The sequence below is a fragment of the Poecilia mexicana genome, unplaced genomic scaffold, assembly GCF_051168715.1.
Source record: "Poecilia mexicana isolate PSO_F unplaced genomic scaffold, ASM5116871v1 scaffold_4, whole genome shotgun sequence".
Classification (NCBI taxonomy): Eukaryota; Metazoa; Chordata; class Actinopteri; order Cyprinodontiformes; family Poeciliidae; genus Poecilia; species Poecilia mexicana.
The window spans coordinates 31,465,398-31,483,422 of NW_028263373.1; the positions used below are offsets into that span (position 1 = coordinate 31,465,398).

Consider the following 18,025-nt stretch of genomic DNA (forward strand, 5'->3'; position numbering starts at 1 on the left):
AAATATGCAGCAACCACGCAAACCTTTTCTGTGAACAATATCAATCTACAAAGTGTCGATCTCACATAAATACACTGAAATCTGACTCCTTCCAGTGTTTTTTATACCATGAAAAAACCCGATGTTTTTTTCATGATTTTAATAATTTATTGTTTAAACTGTAGAGAATAAAATCAGCTAACTTCTGGCTTGTTATATTCTCTTGTCCTCCCGGATTCAATGATGCCATGCGTGGAAACAAAAGCCACACAGAGATAATCAGCGCTCCACGTCATACATTTTCAGAGTTTATTCCAACATTTAAAAGTATAAAATCACATCGACAACACAGACACTTCAAACACACTAAAACAGACATTCATTTTCCTGAGACAAGTAGAAAAGTAGGAAAATAGGAAAACAGGAAAAAGGCAAAAAACGCGTTTTTTGGAGATTGTCATGCGGCTGCAAATAGCAAATCTTATTCGTTCCTCTGGGGACCATACTTTTATTCAAAAAGGGTGTTTTATTTCTTTAATGTATGCAATTATGCGATTAAGGCGTGTTGTTTTCCTTGTACAGCTACAACCAGTTTCAAATTACTAAGTTGGGACATCTGAAGCAATTTTATTGCCTTCTGAGAACTGTTTAATTTCAGGGCTACAGCTCTTCTCTATCTAGACAAGGGAGACCAAAGGTCATTTTAGAGCAAGCTCTTCTCATGCCAGTTTGAAATGTGATGTTACTCCTAATTCACAACTAAGCCTCTAGTCTTTTACCAGAGTTCAACCAAAAGTTAACTTGTTTTAAACCTATTTTATTTCCCTGCCAGGCAAATTCCTACAAATACTGATCTGGTGGTTCAGAACTTCTCCATCAGATCAAAGCGCAGATTTTAAAAATTAAAACACTTATAGAACAGTTTCAATAAAAACACATTCATTCTAAACATTTTTTAATTAATGTTATGCTACTTTTGATTATATTTAACTGACTGATATTACATTTGGCCTAGGTTAGAGACTCCAAGTAGTTGTTAATATAAAACTACAAATTAAATTAGTTCCAGTCATGTTAATTTTAACTAAATGGTATTCTACTAAATAAATTGCAATTATTAAAAATATTATGTGTTAGTTTGTTTTTCCTTAAGTTTTAGTGTTTCTCTGTGGGAGATAACTTGAGAAGTCTCCTCCGCTGCCTGTGTGCCAGAGTTAATTTATGACATGGTTTCTTCTTGATAACAGACATTCTTTTCAGCAGGGCTAACTTAAAGCCCTCTTACTCCAACTAACCCTGCTCAATCTTTTGCCAGAGTATAACCCCATGACTGCTGGAGATTGTGGCACCAGCCCCCATCTGCAACCCTGCCAGGACAAGAGGAGAATCCTACAAGGATAACACTATTAAAGGTTTGGTGTGGGGTTAGATGAGTCAGACCAGTGTTTTCCAACTCTGATCCTCATGGCACACTGCCCTGCATGTTTTAGGTATTTCCTTGCTTCAGTCCAGCTGATTTCAATCGATGAGTGACAGGCATTTGTTGAACTGCAATCAGTTGAATTAGGCACATTAAAGCAGAAAAACCTCTAAAACACGTAGGACAGTGTGCCTTGAGGACCAGGGTTGGGAAACACTGAGTTAGACTGTACTATGTTGAGTTAAGGGATTTACAAAAGAATCACTTTGGAAGCATGCAAAGTATCAGTACATGGGAACTGGACTGGACATTCCTGAGGTAACAGCATTTCAGTGCTGTTTGTGATTATTTGTTTGATGTGAACATCTATCTGAGACATACCTGCTCATTGGCACGAGGCCAGAAGATTGCCATTATGAAGACAGCAGTAATTGGTGGGGCTAGAAAGCTGGTCACAGACTGGATGTACTCAAAAAGCTGTCCACTGTTGGCTGTCTGGACAACTGGAATCCACAACAGACTAACACACATCAAGACGAGGACGAAAATCCTGAACATACACATAATGTTGTTATTGTGGCATTTCGGTTGAAGTCAAAATGAGAGTGAGGTGTGATCCAGCATGCATAAAATCTTCCTGGGCACCAGACAGATAATAACCATTTGACTTCTTTTAGTTGTACTGATTATTAAATATATATTTAAGCTTTATCAGTAAAAGCCTATAGAAGAATGTAAAATAAATAAATAATAAACTGTGTGTTATTTCCCATAACTCCTATATCAACATACACCTCATCATGCAATTCAACATGTCACTGACATGGGGTGCATAAGTAAACATTTACCACTGTATTTGTGGAGCACAAAAGTATTGAATGTAGGGAGAAAATTTGTTTTCTGATAGAAAGTTAGACACTGACATTTCATCTCTTTTGTCCAAATTTACTTTCTGAATTTGAGGTGTAATTTTCATCCCTACCTTCCAACAATCATAAGTTCCATCTCTGAAGCTCTTGGTCTTGCTTTGTGGTAGAGATCCAGAGTAAATATAGTGGAGCTGCTATTAAAAATTGATGTCAGAGATGACATCAAGGCAGCCAAAATTACAGCCAGCATCAGACCACGTAAACCTGTAAAAAAACATTTGCATTGTCAAGATGAACTATTTAAAAATGAATTGAGAAGCACACATATATAACACACATCAAAATTTACATCACAATTTTTTAAGGTACATAATGAAAAACAATAAAGCCTTTGACTAATAAATAACACTTTTTAAGAAGGTTGAAAACGTCAACATGCTGAAATCTACCACAGGATTGTTACTAGGACTCCATCACTTACTATGCATTCCTGAAATGAGCGTGAGCCCATTTTCCACTTTGGAGTTTACAGATATATGAGCCCATCCAACTAGTGCAACATGACCTTACATTTCTGTTAGAGGTAAAGATTTCTGTTTTACGCATCTCATAACTGGGGGTTACTAGAAAAATAATTTACTTCTCTGCAGTTAAAAGGATTTTTGTGAAAACCCAATAAAGACAGAAAGACTAAGACTGACATGTTCAGAAATAGACCCAGATAAATAGACCCATGGCACATTCAAGGCATAAAGTACCATTTCATAGTACAATCCTTTGTCCACCTCAGCCAAATGATTGAATTACCTCCTCAGTATGCAGGGGTGTGTGTGTGTGTGTGTGTGTGTGTGTGTGTGTGTGTGTGTGCGTGTGTAGTAAGTTGTATATATATAAATACATTTAGTAACTTTTATGCCACATAGTATTCATATTTGCACATTTTTGAACTCCAAGCTGTATAAACTTGAATGCTTATTGAATATAAACATATCAGCTGATATGTATTTGTTTAATGAGGGAGGGTGGGGCCTAAGGAGATCAACACCCTATATCAAGGTGTGCAAAATTATTAGGCAGCTTCTTTTCCTCAGGCAAAATGGGCTAGTGATGGGCAAATGAAGCCTCATGAAGCAATGAACCTTTCCAGCCCTTTGCTTTGCAAAAAGGTTCGTTACTCGATGCTTCATTCATTGCTCTATAGTGACATCTGCTTGTGAAACTGTAACAGCCTTGTCACTCACTTGGATCATACTTCCAAAAATTACTAAATGCAATATTGTCACAAAGTTTTCATCAAACTCATGTTTAGTAGCAGGATAATCAATGAAACCATATTTAATTGTCATATGTTTTAATTATTACAATTATTTGTAGCCAATCTAATCCTGGTTTATGTTGAACGTTAGTGGTTGTGTCGGGTTTTCTTTTATGTCATAGATGGATTTGACAATAAAGACAATTGATGTTTTAATGTCTTGAGAGTGCAGTGTCTGTCGGGGCGTTCACTTTTTCTTGGATTTCTAATTGGCTCTGATCCCTCATATTTGGCGACATGTTGAATTTTAGTTCTGCAACAAATTTAAATCTGTTTCTGCTGTGCAAGACTGATATATCTTTGCTAATCAGACTACAAATAATAGTGGAACTTTGCAGAAGGTGAGAAATTGGGAGGTGGAGGGTTAATTATTGTTATCTAAGAAGAATTTTATTATGAGGTTAAAGTATTCTCAGATGTCAGATTTTCCTCTTGCTGGCTCCATTTCAGACAATCAAGTTTATTTGTGTAGCACGTTTCAGCAACAATGCAGTTCAAAGAGATTTACATCATAAAATCACAAAAATATAGTTATTAAAAAAACAACATAATCTACAATTGAGAAAACTATGGAGTGAAAATAGTCTCAAAATATCTGTGCGCATGTAAAAAGATTTGTGTGTGCGTAAAAAGATTTGGCGTGTGTAAAAAGATTTGTGTGTGTAAAAATATCTATGTGTGTGTAATACTCGATTTGTAAAATTTAAAAATAAAATAAACCTTCTCCTACGCCTATACATGTTGAAAAAGTACACACAAATCACCTGGTACGCACACACAAAACTGCATTTACACACAAATCCGGTTATGAGTGCACAACTATTTTTGAGACTCATTTCACGCTTCTGGGAGCTCCCAGATTTGTGTGTAGATGGTGCGTTTACATGCTAGTAAAAGCTGGGACATCTGAGTTTTGCTCGGAGTCTAGTCTTCTGACGTTTCTCACTGTGCTTGTGCCGAAGTGCCAAATACGTTAGTTCGCTGGAAAACGGTATATCTCAGCACTTCCTTATAATATCCTAAAATTATTTATAGACATATTGTGCGTTTTGAACGGTACAGGAGACTAGGTGGTCTGAAAAAGGACCACTGGGTGGCGGAATGATTCGCTGGACGGAAAAATAGCCAGGCAAACCCAGAAGCAAGACGGAGCGTCCCGGTGGTCTGTCCTCTGAAGTAAGTAGGAGCTAAACCTGCAGGCTTTGCTCTCCGATTATAATGAGACATGGAGTAATTATAAACGATTTCAGATTACGTTTTATATATCTGGTATTTTGATACTCTGCCCTCCTCATGTGTTTCTGTTAGCGCACGGGTGTCAAACTCCAGTCCTCAAGTGCCGCTGTCCTGCAACTTTTAGATGTGCCTCTGCTGCACCACACCTGAAAAGAATAATTAGGTCATTAGCAAGGCTCAGGAGAATCGATCTACACAGGGAGGAGGTAATTAAGCCATTTCATTCCACTGTTTTTTTACCTATGGCACATCTAAACACTGCAGGACAGCGGCCCTTGAGGACTGGAGTTTGACACCCCTGTAGTTAGCGGGAGCTAAAGTTTATGTCAGCTATGCTACGTTAGCTGTTTCAAGCTAAGCGTGGATTTTTATTCTCTAACTCTGCAGTTTGATCGTCTGTCTTCAGTTTTAACTTTAAGTTTGATTAAGTTTTATGATGCCGAAGTCGGCAAGCATCTTCTGGAGATTATGGCAGTTATGGATGCTGGTCACTATCACTGAAACCGTATTTTGTTGCTTCAGCAGTAATGAAGGTAGATCTGGACCTGCAGGAACATCATCTGCTGCTAGACTTTACTCACCAGAACAAACTGAAAGGTACTTCCATAGACATAATATAAGAGTAGACACCGCATTGGCCGCTCCGGCGAAGGAAATACGGCGGCCATCTTGGAGCGGTATACCCTCCTACTTTGCTCAATCAAAACAGCAGAAGATGCCTCAGTACTGAGGGATATTGTTGTTCGGATATATGGATTATTGATGTGAGGGCTCCACAGACAACATTTCACAAGTAAGATGGACATTTTATTGTGTATATTTTGTGATTAGAATATTACTTTACTGTATTTATGTCCACCGGTGAGATGCCAGCTAATATTAGCTACAGTGCTTGGTGTAATACGGGTTCAGCCCCGCTATGAAGGCTAACTGAGATTCTGTAAATCTAAAAAAATTAATTATTCTCTAACATTGACTTAGATTATCTGACACAAGAGCCTATATTAGAAATGAAACAATATAACACATATTATAAAACTTATATTATGTGTTATAACATTCACCGGCAAAGTTTACACAGGTGGTAAAGACTATTTATATTCTTTCACTCTGTCAAAAGTAAGATACATCCTAAATCCTCCGTTTTTGTTTTGAAAGTTTCCTAAAGACACGATGTGAGGAAGAAGAGGGAGAAATCTATAAAGAGAGACGGATTCACTGCAGCACGGATGAATCTCACATCGGATTTTGGATTCGTCGGCTGAAAAACATTATTTATTTGTGCCATTATTAATCTTTATTTATTAGTGTTTGTATAGTTATATAAATATATATTGATATTACTAAATAATTTATTAAATAAAGTATGAACAGCTGTGTGCTTTGTAATATGCTCTTCATACATCGATATCAGAATATCCCATTCCTATTCTATTGTTATAGCCACCAAGCATATTTAAATATGATGAACTATGTATTAAAAACATATTTAAATAATACAATTGTTTATAAATGTTGCTTTGATAGATGTTTGAATATGGTTTACAGTATCAAAAAAGTGTGTTATGATCGATTAAATGCGCTGATACGTCATTGTGCTGCTAAACACATAACGCTGAGTGGAGTGGTGGAACGCTCCAAGATGGCCGCCCTAAATCTCGTCAGCGACAATAGGCGAGAGCGGTCCATGAGGGTCTATCCTTATATTATGTCTATGGGTACTTCATTTATGTTGACTTTTCAACATACTTAAGGATTTAGTCTAATGTTCACACATAGGCCTGTTAGAATAATCAATTAATCGAATGATAAATTAAAACAAAGTCAACCATTTCCATTGGCCTGATTTATTGTTTCTCTTTTTTTTCTCTCTACCAAAAACTGGATAATAAAAGTCTTCAGTTTGGTACTTTGGTCTCGATTAGACCTTATATTGAAAATGAATTTTGTTTAAAAATACTTCAAAATTCATTAGTTTTATTTATTCTGGATATTAAAAATATCTTCCAGATCCAACATGTTCATTAGAATTCAAGATTGTGTTGCATTATTATTTCATCATTACCATTGTATAACTTAAAAAATGGCCTCAAAAGAATTATATTATCGTTTGTTCAGAACTTTGGAACAACTTATCATACAGTAAAATGTTTCATGGTGACAGACCTATTCATACATCCTCCAGAATCTTCGGATTAAACTGTGTTTGTGTCTGGACCCCATTTCATCGGCCCTTAAACAAATATATACCTCGTCTGCAAACCAGGACAAACCTGCTATATATTTATATAACCTGTTCAGGAAAATCAACATAATTTTTCTAACACTATCTGTTTGTACTTTTCTCTGCATCTTCAGACAATCTGCAGCAGCTGAGATTCTAGGAGGTTCAACACCAAAACCTGAAGCTTCAAACTGAGCCGTCAACTGAACCAAGATGCCTTTCAAAGAACTACAGTAGTTAACCTGCTCTGTTGGTAGATGTTATGGTATATTCTTAATCTGTACAGACTGACACTGGTCTTATCTGAATAAACAGCTTTATGGTGTTTTCCTTTGTTAATTGATTATAGTAAATATTTGAACATCCATGTAAGTTTTAAGACATTTCATTGTTAACTTTAGGTAGCTGTGAATCCACCCATGTTAATCTGAACCTATTTTAAAGATTCAACAGATTTGTTGTATTCTTAAATATTTAATCTGTCCTTTGTGTGCAGTGAAATGAACATCAAAGTTAATTCAGGAAACACTTGTCATCTTCTTTCTACAGTACAAATTGAATGATGCCTCTATTAAAATCATATATTTGTGACATCAAACTTTGTTTCTGTCATAAAGCAGGCTAAATGTTTGTAATTTACTTTCAACAAATGGAAACCAAAATGGTTTTAAAGTAAAGATGCTATGTAAACTCATCTACCTCAACACGGGTAAAGTTTCCACTGTATACAAGTAAATGTGATTACGATTGAATGACAATTGTACAGCAGGGCTTTAACTCCAGTTCATAAGGGTCGGTGTCCTCCAACCTTTAGATTTCTCTTCTTTAACACACCTGAGTCAAATCATGAGGTCAGAGGTCATTAGCACGACTCTGGAGAACTTGACTGTCCTAAGCAGCCACTTATTTCAGGCGTGCTGGACCAGGACGTATCTAAATGTTGCAGGACACCAGACATCGATGCCTGGATCTGAGGATCCTGTTAGAGCAGTGGTTCCCAAACTTTTTCTTCTGCGCCCCCCCATGGATTACAAATGGCGCTCATGTTGCGTTTAAAGGCGGCTCGGAAAAACAGTTTACAACATGTTAACAACGGATTAAACAGTTTTAACTGCTGATAAAAGTGACAGAGGACTCAAATATGGGAAGTGTGGAAGCCTCTACTGTATCAAATTGACATAGGAATAACAGAGAGCTGGCCATTCTAAGGTAAAAACCCAGCGCATACAGTGTTCATGTTTTGTTTTATTTTCATCCAGACGGCTTCCTGCGCCCCCCCTGCAATGACACGGCGCCCCCTAGGGCGCGCCCCACAGTTTGGGAACCTCTGTGTTAGAGGATCAGTGTGTTCCTGCAGCAGCTCCATCGGATCAGAACCAGATCTGAAAGATCCTGATGCTCCAGAAAGTGAAATAACACCAGAACCCGATCAATCAGTCAGCTGTTTCGTCCTGTGTAGAGATGAATATAAAATGTTATTTACACACATAGAAACTCAATAAACTAGAATCGAAAGGCAATTTATTTCATTAAATTTTATTCACTTAGTGAATAAAGTAAAAGGCAAATCAGAATATCTCACAAACTATAGATAAAAATATCAGTCAGCAACATGACTTAGGAATCTGATTGGAACCTTTTGGGCAAAACAGATACTGTAAGAACCACACAGATAATTTTTATGCATTAAAGACTCAAACTGTGCAGAGTGAGAGAATAAAAATTCACACTTAGCTCGAAACAGCTAACGTAGCATAGCTGACATAAACTTTAGCTCCCGCTAACAGAAACACATGAGGAGGGCAGAGTATCAAAATACCAGATATATAAAACGTAATCTGAAATCGTTTATAATTACTCCATGTCTCATTATAATCGGAGAGCAAAGCCTGCAGGTTTAGCTCCTACTTACTTCAGAGGACAGACCACCGGGACGCTCCGTCTTGCTTCTGGGTTTGCCTGGCTATTTTTCCGTCCAGCGAATCATTCCGCCACCCAGTGGTCCTTTTTCAGACCACCTAGTCTCCTGTACCGTTCAAAACGCACAATATGTCTATAAATAATTTTAGGATATTATAAGGAAGTGCTGAGATATACCGTTTTCCAGCGAACCATCGTATTTGGCACTTCGGCACAAGCACAGTGAGAAACGTCAGAAGACTAGACTCCGAGCAAAACTCAGATGTCCCAGCTTTTACTAGCATGTAAACGCACCATCTACACACAAATCTGGGAGCCAGAAGCGTGAAATGAGTCTCAAAAATAGTTGTGCACTCGTAACCGGATTTGTGTGTAAATGCAGTTTTGTGTGTGCGTACCAGGTGATTTGTGTGTACTTTTTCAACATGTATAGGCGTAGAAGAAGGTTTATTTTATTTTTAAATTTTACAAATCGAGTATTACACACACATAGATATTTTTACACACACACAAATCTTTTTACACACGCACAAATCCTGTTACGCACGCACAAAACATTTTACACACGCACAGATATTTTGAGACTATTTTCACTCCAGAGAAAACCAGTAACAAACAATACATTTTGATGAGTGCCATGAATACACATCGACTATGTTGGTCAATGTTCATTTTATTTGGCCACTGAAGACAAATATCATCGTCTGATGCGTGACCAAATGGACAACAACCCATGACACAGCAAGGCTCATCGCGCTTTTATTTTGAAAACCGACACGCAAAATGAAGCAGTCACGTGACCCATGCAATGCGAGGCCTCGTTTGTTGTCAGTCACGTGGTTTTCAGCAAGACAACACAAGCCTCGAAGCGGGGCTTCATCGGCCACGCCCCCTTTTTACTCGGTACAAGCCTGAAGCCTGGATTCAGATGGTCCATCATTAAAATGGGCCAAAAAAAGAGATTTAAGTGACTCTGAAAAGTCCAAAATTGTAAAAAGTCTTTCAGAGGGACACAATACTCTTGAAATTGGTAAGATATTGAGGCATGATCACAGAAACAAATGTTTTGCTGCAAATAGTCAACAGGGTTGCAAGGAATGTATTGAGAAAAAACTACATAAATTAATTGCCAAAGATTTAAGAAGAACGAAACGTAGCTCTGGTTGCGCAGCTCTATGTGAACCACAGGAATAAGTTCTAGTCGCCCTTTCAGAGGAGTGCGTTGAGCAAGTGGTGAGAATGATTTATCTTCGGGAACAAAGAATTATATGCGGCATTTATGTCTCAACACGCTGCCCAGCATGTGGCTCTGTCTTCCCTGCAAAGTATGTGTTCCCGGTTGACCGGAGCATTAGTGGTTAACGAACCAGCGCTAACCTCATCATGCAGGTTCAGTTCAGTAGGAACTTTCACGCTCTGCTCGTAGTCCTGCATCATCAATGTTGCTCTAAAGTAATGCTTTGCCAAGGTATATTCAAACAAAGAAACAATATTTACATATTATCTTTATTATTTAACAAAAAGCACTTTTAGCTCATCTTAGTGAGAGCACCACATATTATGCCACCAGTCACAATGTGATTGGTGCATAAAACACACCAATATTTTCAAAATTTTTAAAGTATTTACTATTGGTTAATTCAAATGACAACCAGTTACATCTGACCTGAATATTTTCATATCTGGGAAAAACTTGGTATTAAATGGGTTAGCTTGGCAACATGCGGCATAGCATGGAGTCAGTCCTATCCACAATGAGCCAGTTGTTCTGCTGAGGTGTAATAGAAGCCCAGGTGGCTTCAATAGTATTCATTAGGTCATTTACATTGTTGGATTTGGTGTCTCACGTCCTCCTCTTGACAGTCATACACAGATTCTCTAGCTGTTTGACTTTTTATACTCTTGATTGTTAAACACAAAAGCATTTGATAAAATTAAGTTTTCTGTTACTAAGTGACATTTTGAAGTCATAGACCAGGGATGTCCAAAGTCGGTCCTCGAGGGCCGGCATCCTGCATGTTTTAGTTCTCTCCCTGGTTTAACACACCTGGATCAAATGACGGCTCGTTAGAAGACCTAAGAGGAACATTGACATGCTGAAAAGGTTGTTACCACCAGGGAGAGAACTAAAACATGCAGGATGCCGGCCCTCGAGGACCGACCTTGGACACCCCTGTCATAGACAGTATCTGAGGTGCATGTGTTTCTCTGTGACTCACCTGTAGGCATTAATTCTACCACTAGTTTGGGGTAAGCAATATTAGAGCAGCCAACGGATGCTCCACATATTTTCTGACACAGTTCTGGATCCACACATCCAACCTCATCTACCAACAGAGAAGAGGAAATATAGTGATATTTGCATGAACAATAAATAAATAAATTGTTAAGGGTATTTTTTTCCAACTTAACTAAATTAACTTTCATTTCCACTGATGGAATTCAATTTAATCTTTGAGTAACTACTTTTAGCACATTCATGTCTAAAACTAATTGTCCAATGCCAAGTCTTATTAACCAGAAGAAGAAAACAGGTGTATGGCATAAAAGTTTAGCACAGAGAAGCAGACAGAATTACCTGGGAAGAGTGCTCGGCTTATCATGCCAGGCATCACAATGAAGAACATGGGCAGCAGTTTTAGGTACCCTCCCAAAACACTGCCTCCTTTGGCATGAGACAAGGATTTGGCTGACAGTGACCTCTGAACAATGACCTACACATTCAAACATGCATCAGCATAAAGTTAGAATCATATTTCTTTCACCATAAAGCAATCATTAAACTTCAGATTTTTATTTCCTTACTTCATTTATCTTCTGATTACTTATTTTCATGTCCAGGTTTTAAACTTTTTAATCTTTGTATTTCTATTGTTGCTTTTTCTGTCATAAAAAGCAGCCTTTTAGAGTTTAGACAGTAGATAATTCACACAGTTCTGATTTTTTCCCACCTTATATAAACACCTTAGGTTAAACACGGTGTTTATAATGTATTTCCTCTTGGCAGGCCAAACTTTTTATGTGGCCCTCTAGATTCTAGTCTAAACTCTTAAGTGTGCTTTAATATTATGTTATCAATCAAGTCAATGCAGTTTTTATCTGTTTACTGCCAAATTGTATCAATCAGTCCCTCCAGTTTCTTCAGAAATACAGTGGAAATTGATGTAGAATCACCAAATCGCCACATTTTACATAACTGGGAATTCACTGTAGATTTTTCTCAAAAATTGTCAAAAACCTTCTTACAGCTGCCTCACCCTTTGTTGTCAGATTGCAGTCCCTGATCTATTTCACTGATCTAGTTCACTTCATTAATGCGAATGTAGCAGGATGAAGCCTGCCCCAAGACTGAGGACACCTGGCCCCTAATTACCTCCTAATGGGTGTGGAGTATAAAGAGAGACTCTCTCACCTGTTTTCTTCATGCCTGCATTTGGTCATGCTGCAGGGGGAAGGTTGTTTGGGTCACTTGCAGTGGCCATAACTCCATCAGTAAGTAATGTTTCTCCTCCTGTATAAGTTCTGCAATTTTAGTGGTTGTTTCAAATTGTTTAAATTTAGAAACTGCCTGGAGTCTCTTGCTTATTACTGTGGTGTGGCTGTAATCTACCTCCCAGTGCAGTTTAGCAACATAAAACGGGTATGTATTTTATCACACCCATGCAGCACCCATAGCACACAAAAATGACACCTATTTATGAATAGAAAGTACTGGCAAGTGGATCCTCCTGCTGTTGGGCCGGAAGGGGCTCTCTGGTCGGGGTGGAGTCATCCAGCTGTGGGAGGTGACAATGGCTTCCTCTGCCTTCTATCATTTCTAAGATCACCTCCTAACTTGCAACTTAATTTCAGACATAAAGCTGCTGCAGCTCGCTGGAGACCCTGCTGCTTTGTTTTGTCTTTTTGTTTTGTTTCTTTTTTTTTTTTTGCTTTGTTTCCTAAATATTCAGTTTGGTTTCTTAGTTTTGTGCTTTTGTTTGTTTTGGATTATTCTATTGTGTGACCTCTGGCCTTGCTGCGATTGGCAGCTTTGGGTTCTCTTTTAAATTGCTCAATTAAAGTATTGATTTTTAATGTTTGGTTATGCCCAAGGTTGGGGGTAACCTCGTTCTAACTCTTGTCCATGTCTAAATTGTAGTGTTTGGCTTTTGCTTTGTTTAATCCCACACTTGTCTTCAGGCTGAAGGTTGGGGGTTAGGGGAGGGGGACTGGACCTGTGTGCTGTATGAGTGACCGGTGTTGGGATTTCTTCACGATTGTCTGTTCACAGCTGATTTATTTGTTTTAAATACCAGTTCCCCACATTTGGACGCTCCTCCCCCTGCTGGTAAGCCTCAGTACTGTTCACTTCCCTTCCCATTGTGGTTCCTGAAATTTTAATTGTCTTTTAAAACCATGGAACAATAAAGTGCATTATTTTGTGGAATAAAGTCTTGTTCTCATTGTAACGAACCTCAAGTGCTTTACTGGTGATCTATTTCCTTAGGTGCAATTCCCAAGGTGGCGTTGTTGACGCCTCCTGCTTGCCCTGCTTTGAGGGGCTGAGTATCAAAATTCATACCCTTGTGGTGCCACACTAAGCTGTTATAGTGTTTTAGTTATTTTTCTAGTCATTGCTTAATTTCTTTGACAGACTACCAGACAGAAGCTGAACAAAAAGTAGTTCAGATATTAAGTGAGTTAGGAACTCATTTTTTTACGGAAAGCTTTGTCACAATTGTATTGATGAAATTACAACGTGGCGACAGTGAGCCAACTATTAAGATGCTTTCTCTTTTCAAACTTGTGAATCTTTTTTCAGTTGGGTCAGTTACTTAAAGTAAAAATTTATTTAGGATTTCAAGCTTGGTCAGATGCATTATAAGGTGGGTTTTTGTTTTATATATAGAGCAGTAAAAGAACAGAGTGAGGGTGTTTGGCAGCTTGTTAATGGGAGCTTTGCCAGATACTAGGTTTCAAGTGATGAATGAGGTGACTAACTCGGTGGGGGGGAAATTACTCATAAGTTGGGACCTTGAGAATTCAGATTTAGTTTCCACCTGTTAGGATCTGGGGTTGTTTGGTTTTGGATTTTTTTTTTTTTTTTTCTTAATGGTTCTACCTTGTTTTCACTGTAGTTCTTAGTGATTCTAGTTATGTTTATTTCTTGTTTCTGATTTTTCTATCACTCTAATTTGTTTCCTAATTAAATTAGGAAAGACAAGCTGAAATTGAAGAATCTTCAGTGTTGGATTAATTTTCTGATCCCCTATGTACTCTTGTCTCGTCACTTTCTCTCCCTGGTCTGCCTCCTCCTTCCTCTACTTGCACCTGCAATCAGATGGCTTATCAGCTAAGTTCTTTTGTAGGGCTGTGTAATATTGATTTTGCAATGTCGATATTTTCTTAGAAAAATAGATATTCATCCGCATGTATCGTAATATCCAACTGTCACCCTGGACACTCGCTGCTTGCATTGCCGGGCGAGTGAGTGGCTCATCCAGCCACTAGTGTTGCTGTAGAGCATTTCTGCCAAGCTACCTGCCTAGCAGATGCTTGATTTACACAGAAGTGCGGGCAGTGTAATGGTGGCGAATATTGTGGTGCAGCACGACCAAGACAAGAGGATGAGGCTAAAGAGCAGATGACCCGCTACAGGGAGGCAGATCTCTTGGAAGTAAGAGGATCCACTGGTTTGGTGGGAGGAGCACCAATATGATTATCCACTCCTGTCACACCTTGCTAAAAGGTACCTCTGCATCCCTGGCACCAGTGTATCCTCAGTCTTCTCCACAGCTGGAGATATCATCACTGCGCAGAGAAGTGCACTTCTCCCAGAGCACGTCGATCAGATTCTATTTCTAAACAAATCTGAGGAGAATGTAGCTCACTTGGTCTGCAGAGTAGACTTTCTGTTTAGAGTTCACTTATTAGTCAGGGTCTATCTACAGCCCATAAGCTGCTCTAAGATGGGTGCATTTGAAGTTAAACGTTCTTCATTACTTGAATTATAGACTGTTTTGGAGAAGTATTACTGTTTACTTACAAAGTGCTTAGAGTGGTTCCTTCAGATGTTAAGTGTTAAGGTTAAAAAGGTATCAAACTATTCAGAGCAGGGTACTTGGTGCACTTCATTTACTTTACAAATGCATATAAGCTACAGTTTGTACTGTTTCAACTAAAAAACATGTTTTCTCACCACTTTGATTCATTTTGGCCAGCTGTCGACTTCAAGTCTGCGTCCATGTCCAACCAGAGCCAGGTATTGTGTAGTTGGTGTTTTTAATCAGTTAAATTAATTAAATCCAAGTCTCAGTCACAAAATATCACTAAAATCACTCTGTCCCTATAAAATCTTTCAGAAAATTGCAAGTGTATTGAATTGCATCGTTCCTGAATATCGCAATATGTATCGTGAGCAGAATATTGTATCACTACAGCCCTATTTTGTTCAACATTCAATCTCGGTATTTAAGCTGCTTATTTTCAGCCATTACTTGCCAGATCTTTGTCTTCTGTCACTTTCTAGTTCTGCTTCATGTTGTGTTCCCCCCGCTACTTTTCTTTCCATGGGTTTTTGACGTGGCTCCCTTGGATTTTTGTAAGTTTGTTTCTCCATGTTCTTTTATTAAATGTTCTAATTCACTGGACACCTCTGTCCCCTGCGTTTGGGTCCTACAACAACCATCTGCACACTATGACACCACCTGCTACTCATTAAAGCGTCCCTTAGCAAGCCGTCTCTATGAACTTCAGCTATGTAGGGATGTAGCTGTTACCTGATCAGTACACCAGACCCATGTAGCCAACACGGTAAGGCCAAAGATTAACCCTGGCCAAGGTAAATCTCCTGACACAGGATCTCTGAACATGTGGAACGCATCAGGACGAGGAATATGGCAAGTCGTGTTTTCAACCGTCACTGTGGGAATGCTTGACATGTAGCGATCCACAAGGCCCTGATACCAGCCCACCTTAGCGAAAGCTAAAAAAACAGATACCAAAGACAATAACTTTTCTGAATCGCATACTGTACAGTACTCTCTAAAAATTACCATGTCTTCACATAAGACATCTGCTAAATGAGCTTATCTTTTGCATGTATTATTTTGCACTATAACTATTATTTAAAAAAGCATGTAGCGAGAGGCAGCAGTGCCCGCCTTACCCATAAACATCAACGAAAGGGCTCCGCCAACCATGATCAAAGTCTGGAGTGCATCAGTGTAGATGACCGCTGCCAAACCACCTACAGATATACAGATATGAGTTTGTATCGCACTGTATAATACATTTTGTGAAAATAATTTAATCATTATGCAACCTTATAAAAGCAATTGCAGTTGGGTCTCCATCATCAGTAAATAAAAACTATGTTGAGTCGACTTATATATATATATATATATCCAGGCTGGGGCAAAAAGTTACAACAGTGAAATTGAGCTATCCAGTGTGGGTCCTTAGGCAAGACCCTTGGAGCTATATAGTGTTGAGAAAATATGATTATTTTTAGTGTTTAATACAGTTTAATCTTTTTTGAACAAATTTTTAAACTATGAACAGGTTTCTGTTAGTGATTTAAAATTAAACTATGGCTGGGTAAGTATTCAAAAATACCAAGGAAAATGGGGTGATCTGTAGAGCTTCTCCCTGGACCCCTGTGGTTGTAACACATAGGACAGGAGGCCATGGATTAACATATGCAGGAAGGTAGAGGCCAGTATCATTTAAATTACCTTGGGAAACAGGAACTTGCAGAGTTCACAGGAGACCAGAATTCTTCTGTGAACATCTGGGTTGTGTGAAGATTTTGAACCACTAACATTTATTTACAAGATATTTTTCTTAGTTATTGATGGTATGCTCTGACTGAAAATTGTATTACTTAGTTTTAGAATTAATTTAGACGATGATAAATGGATTTGAAAACTGTATTATTTCTGAATGTTAGAATTAAATGAAAATGTTTTGTTTAGTATTAGAAAATTACTCAGGATTTATGCTAAATGGGGTTTTGGAAAATGATTGTGTTAACCTGTATACTTAGGATTGAATATTATGTTTCATAGGTTAGTAAAAGGAATTGTACCTCATTTTGTTCTGTTGATTTTATGTGTTATTTTTGGTTTAAGGCAGGACTCAATCTTTTGGGGTGCTGAGTGCAGAGGAGCAAAACTGGGTTTGTTAACATAAACTTTCCTTAAACTAATTACAGAATTTAAGTCTGTTCCTGAGAATCTATGTAGGGAGAGATAGCGGGAGAGATTCCGGCTTTCACACATATCTGTGAAATCCTTTTCTCTGTATATCTTTTATTTAGATGGTTTTAAAACCGCAGGAGTTCAGGATGAGGCTCTCCTCTTCGTTTGTTAAACAAAAGAGCAAATGGCCTTTGTTCACAGCAGTAAATTAGGGGAAGTTCTAAGTTTTTCTGAGTGTCCAAGGTAGCTTCCAGTTGGTCAAGCGGAGGTACGCCTTAATTGAATATATTAAAAAAGAAAGACACACCTACATTATTAAAGTTCGTGCCCAGGGAGTAATGAGTCAGATAGCTGCTACTATTTTGCCTTTTTTGCACCAGCTCTCTCCAAAGACTCTTTGCCTTATCTTTTCTATCTTTTTGTCTCAGGTAATCAATGTATGTTTCTGTTGTTCTGCAGTTTTGTTGTTAATTCATGAGTTGTTTCTTATTGGATTAAATTCTGTAATTCTGTGACGTCAACACGCATTGTTGTTTTTCTTGTGGCCACACGTGGCCTGCCGAGAGGACCTGGGATCCAGAGGAAGAGAGAGAGCCAAACTGTTTACCAAAGTTAAACTATTTTAGAAAATTCTTCCTTAACATTTGGGGGCTCGTGCCGGTTCTGGAGTCTCGGCGGGCGGCTGTTTGGTCCTGATTGATCCGTTTCGGCCCGACGCTTCGGTGTGGTAAGACACTGTTTAATTGTTTTGGTTGTCTGAAGCGCTGTGAGGTCGGACCGGGGCTGGTTGCTCTTGGTGTGTGCGGCCTCACAGAGTTTGGAAACTGCAGCGGTATATAAAATCCCTCCTAAAAGACTCTGTAGTTTAAGGATTTGAATAAA

The 18,025-nt window shown here is 38.4% G+C and overlaps 1 protein-coding gene across 1 annotated transcript in view; it reads right to left on the reverse strand.

Annotated features, from left to right (window-relative positions):
* slc5a9 (solute carrier family 5 member 9) overlaps nucleotides 1-18,025 on the reverse strand; it is an 83,984-nt gene that overhangs the window by 19,163 nt on the left and 46,796 nt on the right. Inside the window, exons 7-12 of the mRNA XM_088005205.1 lie at nucleotides 16,111-16,191; nucleotides 15,722-15,927; nucleotides 11,542-11,677; nucleotides 11,183-11,290; nucleotides 2,382-2,532; nucleotides 1,781-1,949 (exon numbers count right to left, since the gene is read on the reverse strand). Coding sequence (XP_087861331.1) covers nucleotides 1,781-1,949; nucleotides 2,382-2,532; nucleotides 11,183-11,290; nucleotides 11,542-11,677; nucleotides 15,722-15,927; nucleotides 16,111-16,191 — 851 coding nt within the window. The remainder of the gene's footprint in view (nucleotides 1-1,780; nucleotides 1,950-2,381; nucleotides 2,533-11,182; nucleotides 11,291-11,541; nucleotides 11,678-15,721; nucleotides 15,928-16,110; nucleotides 16,192-18,025) is intronic.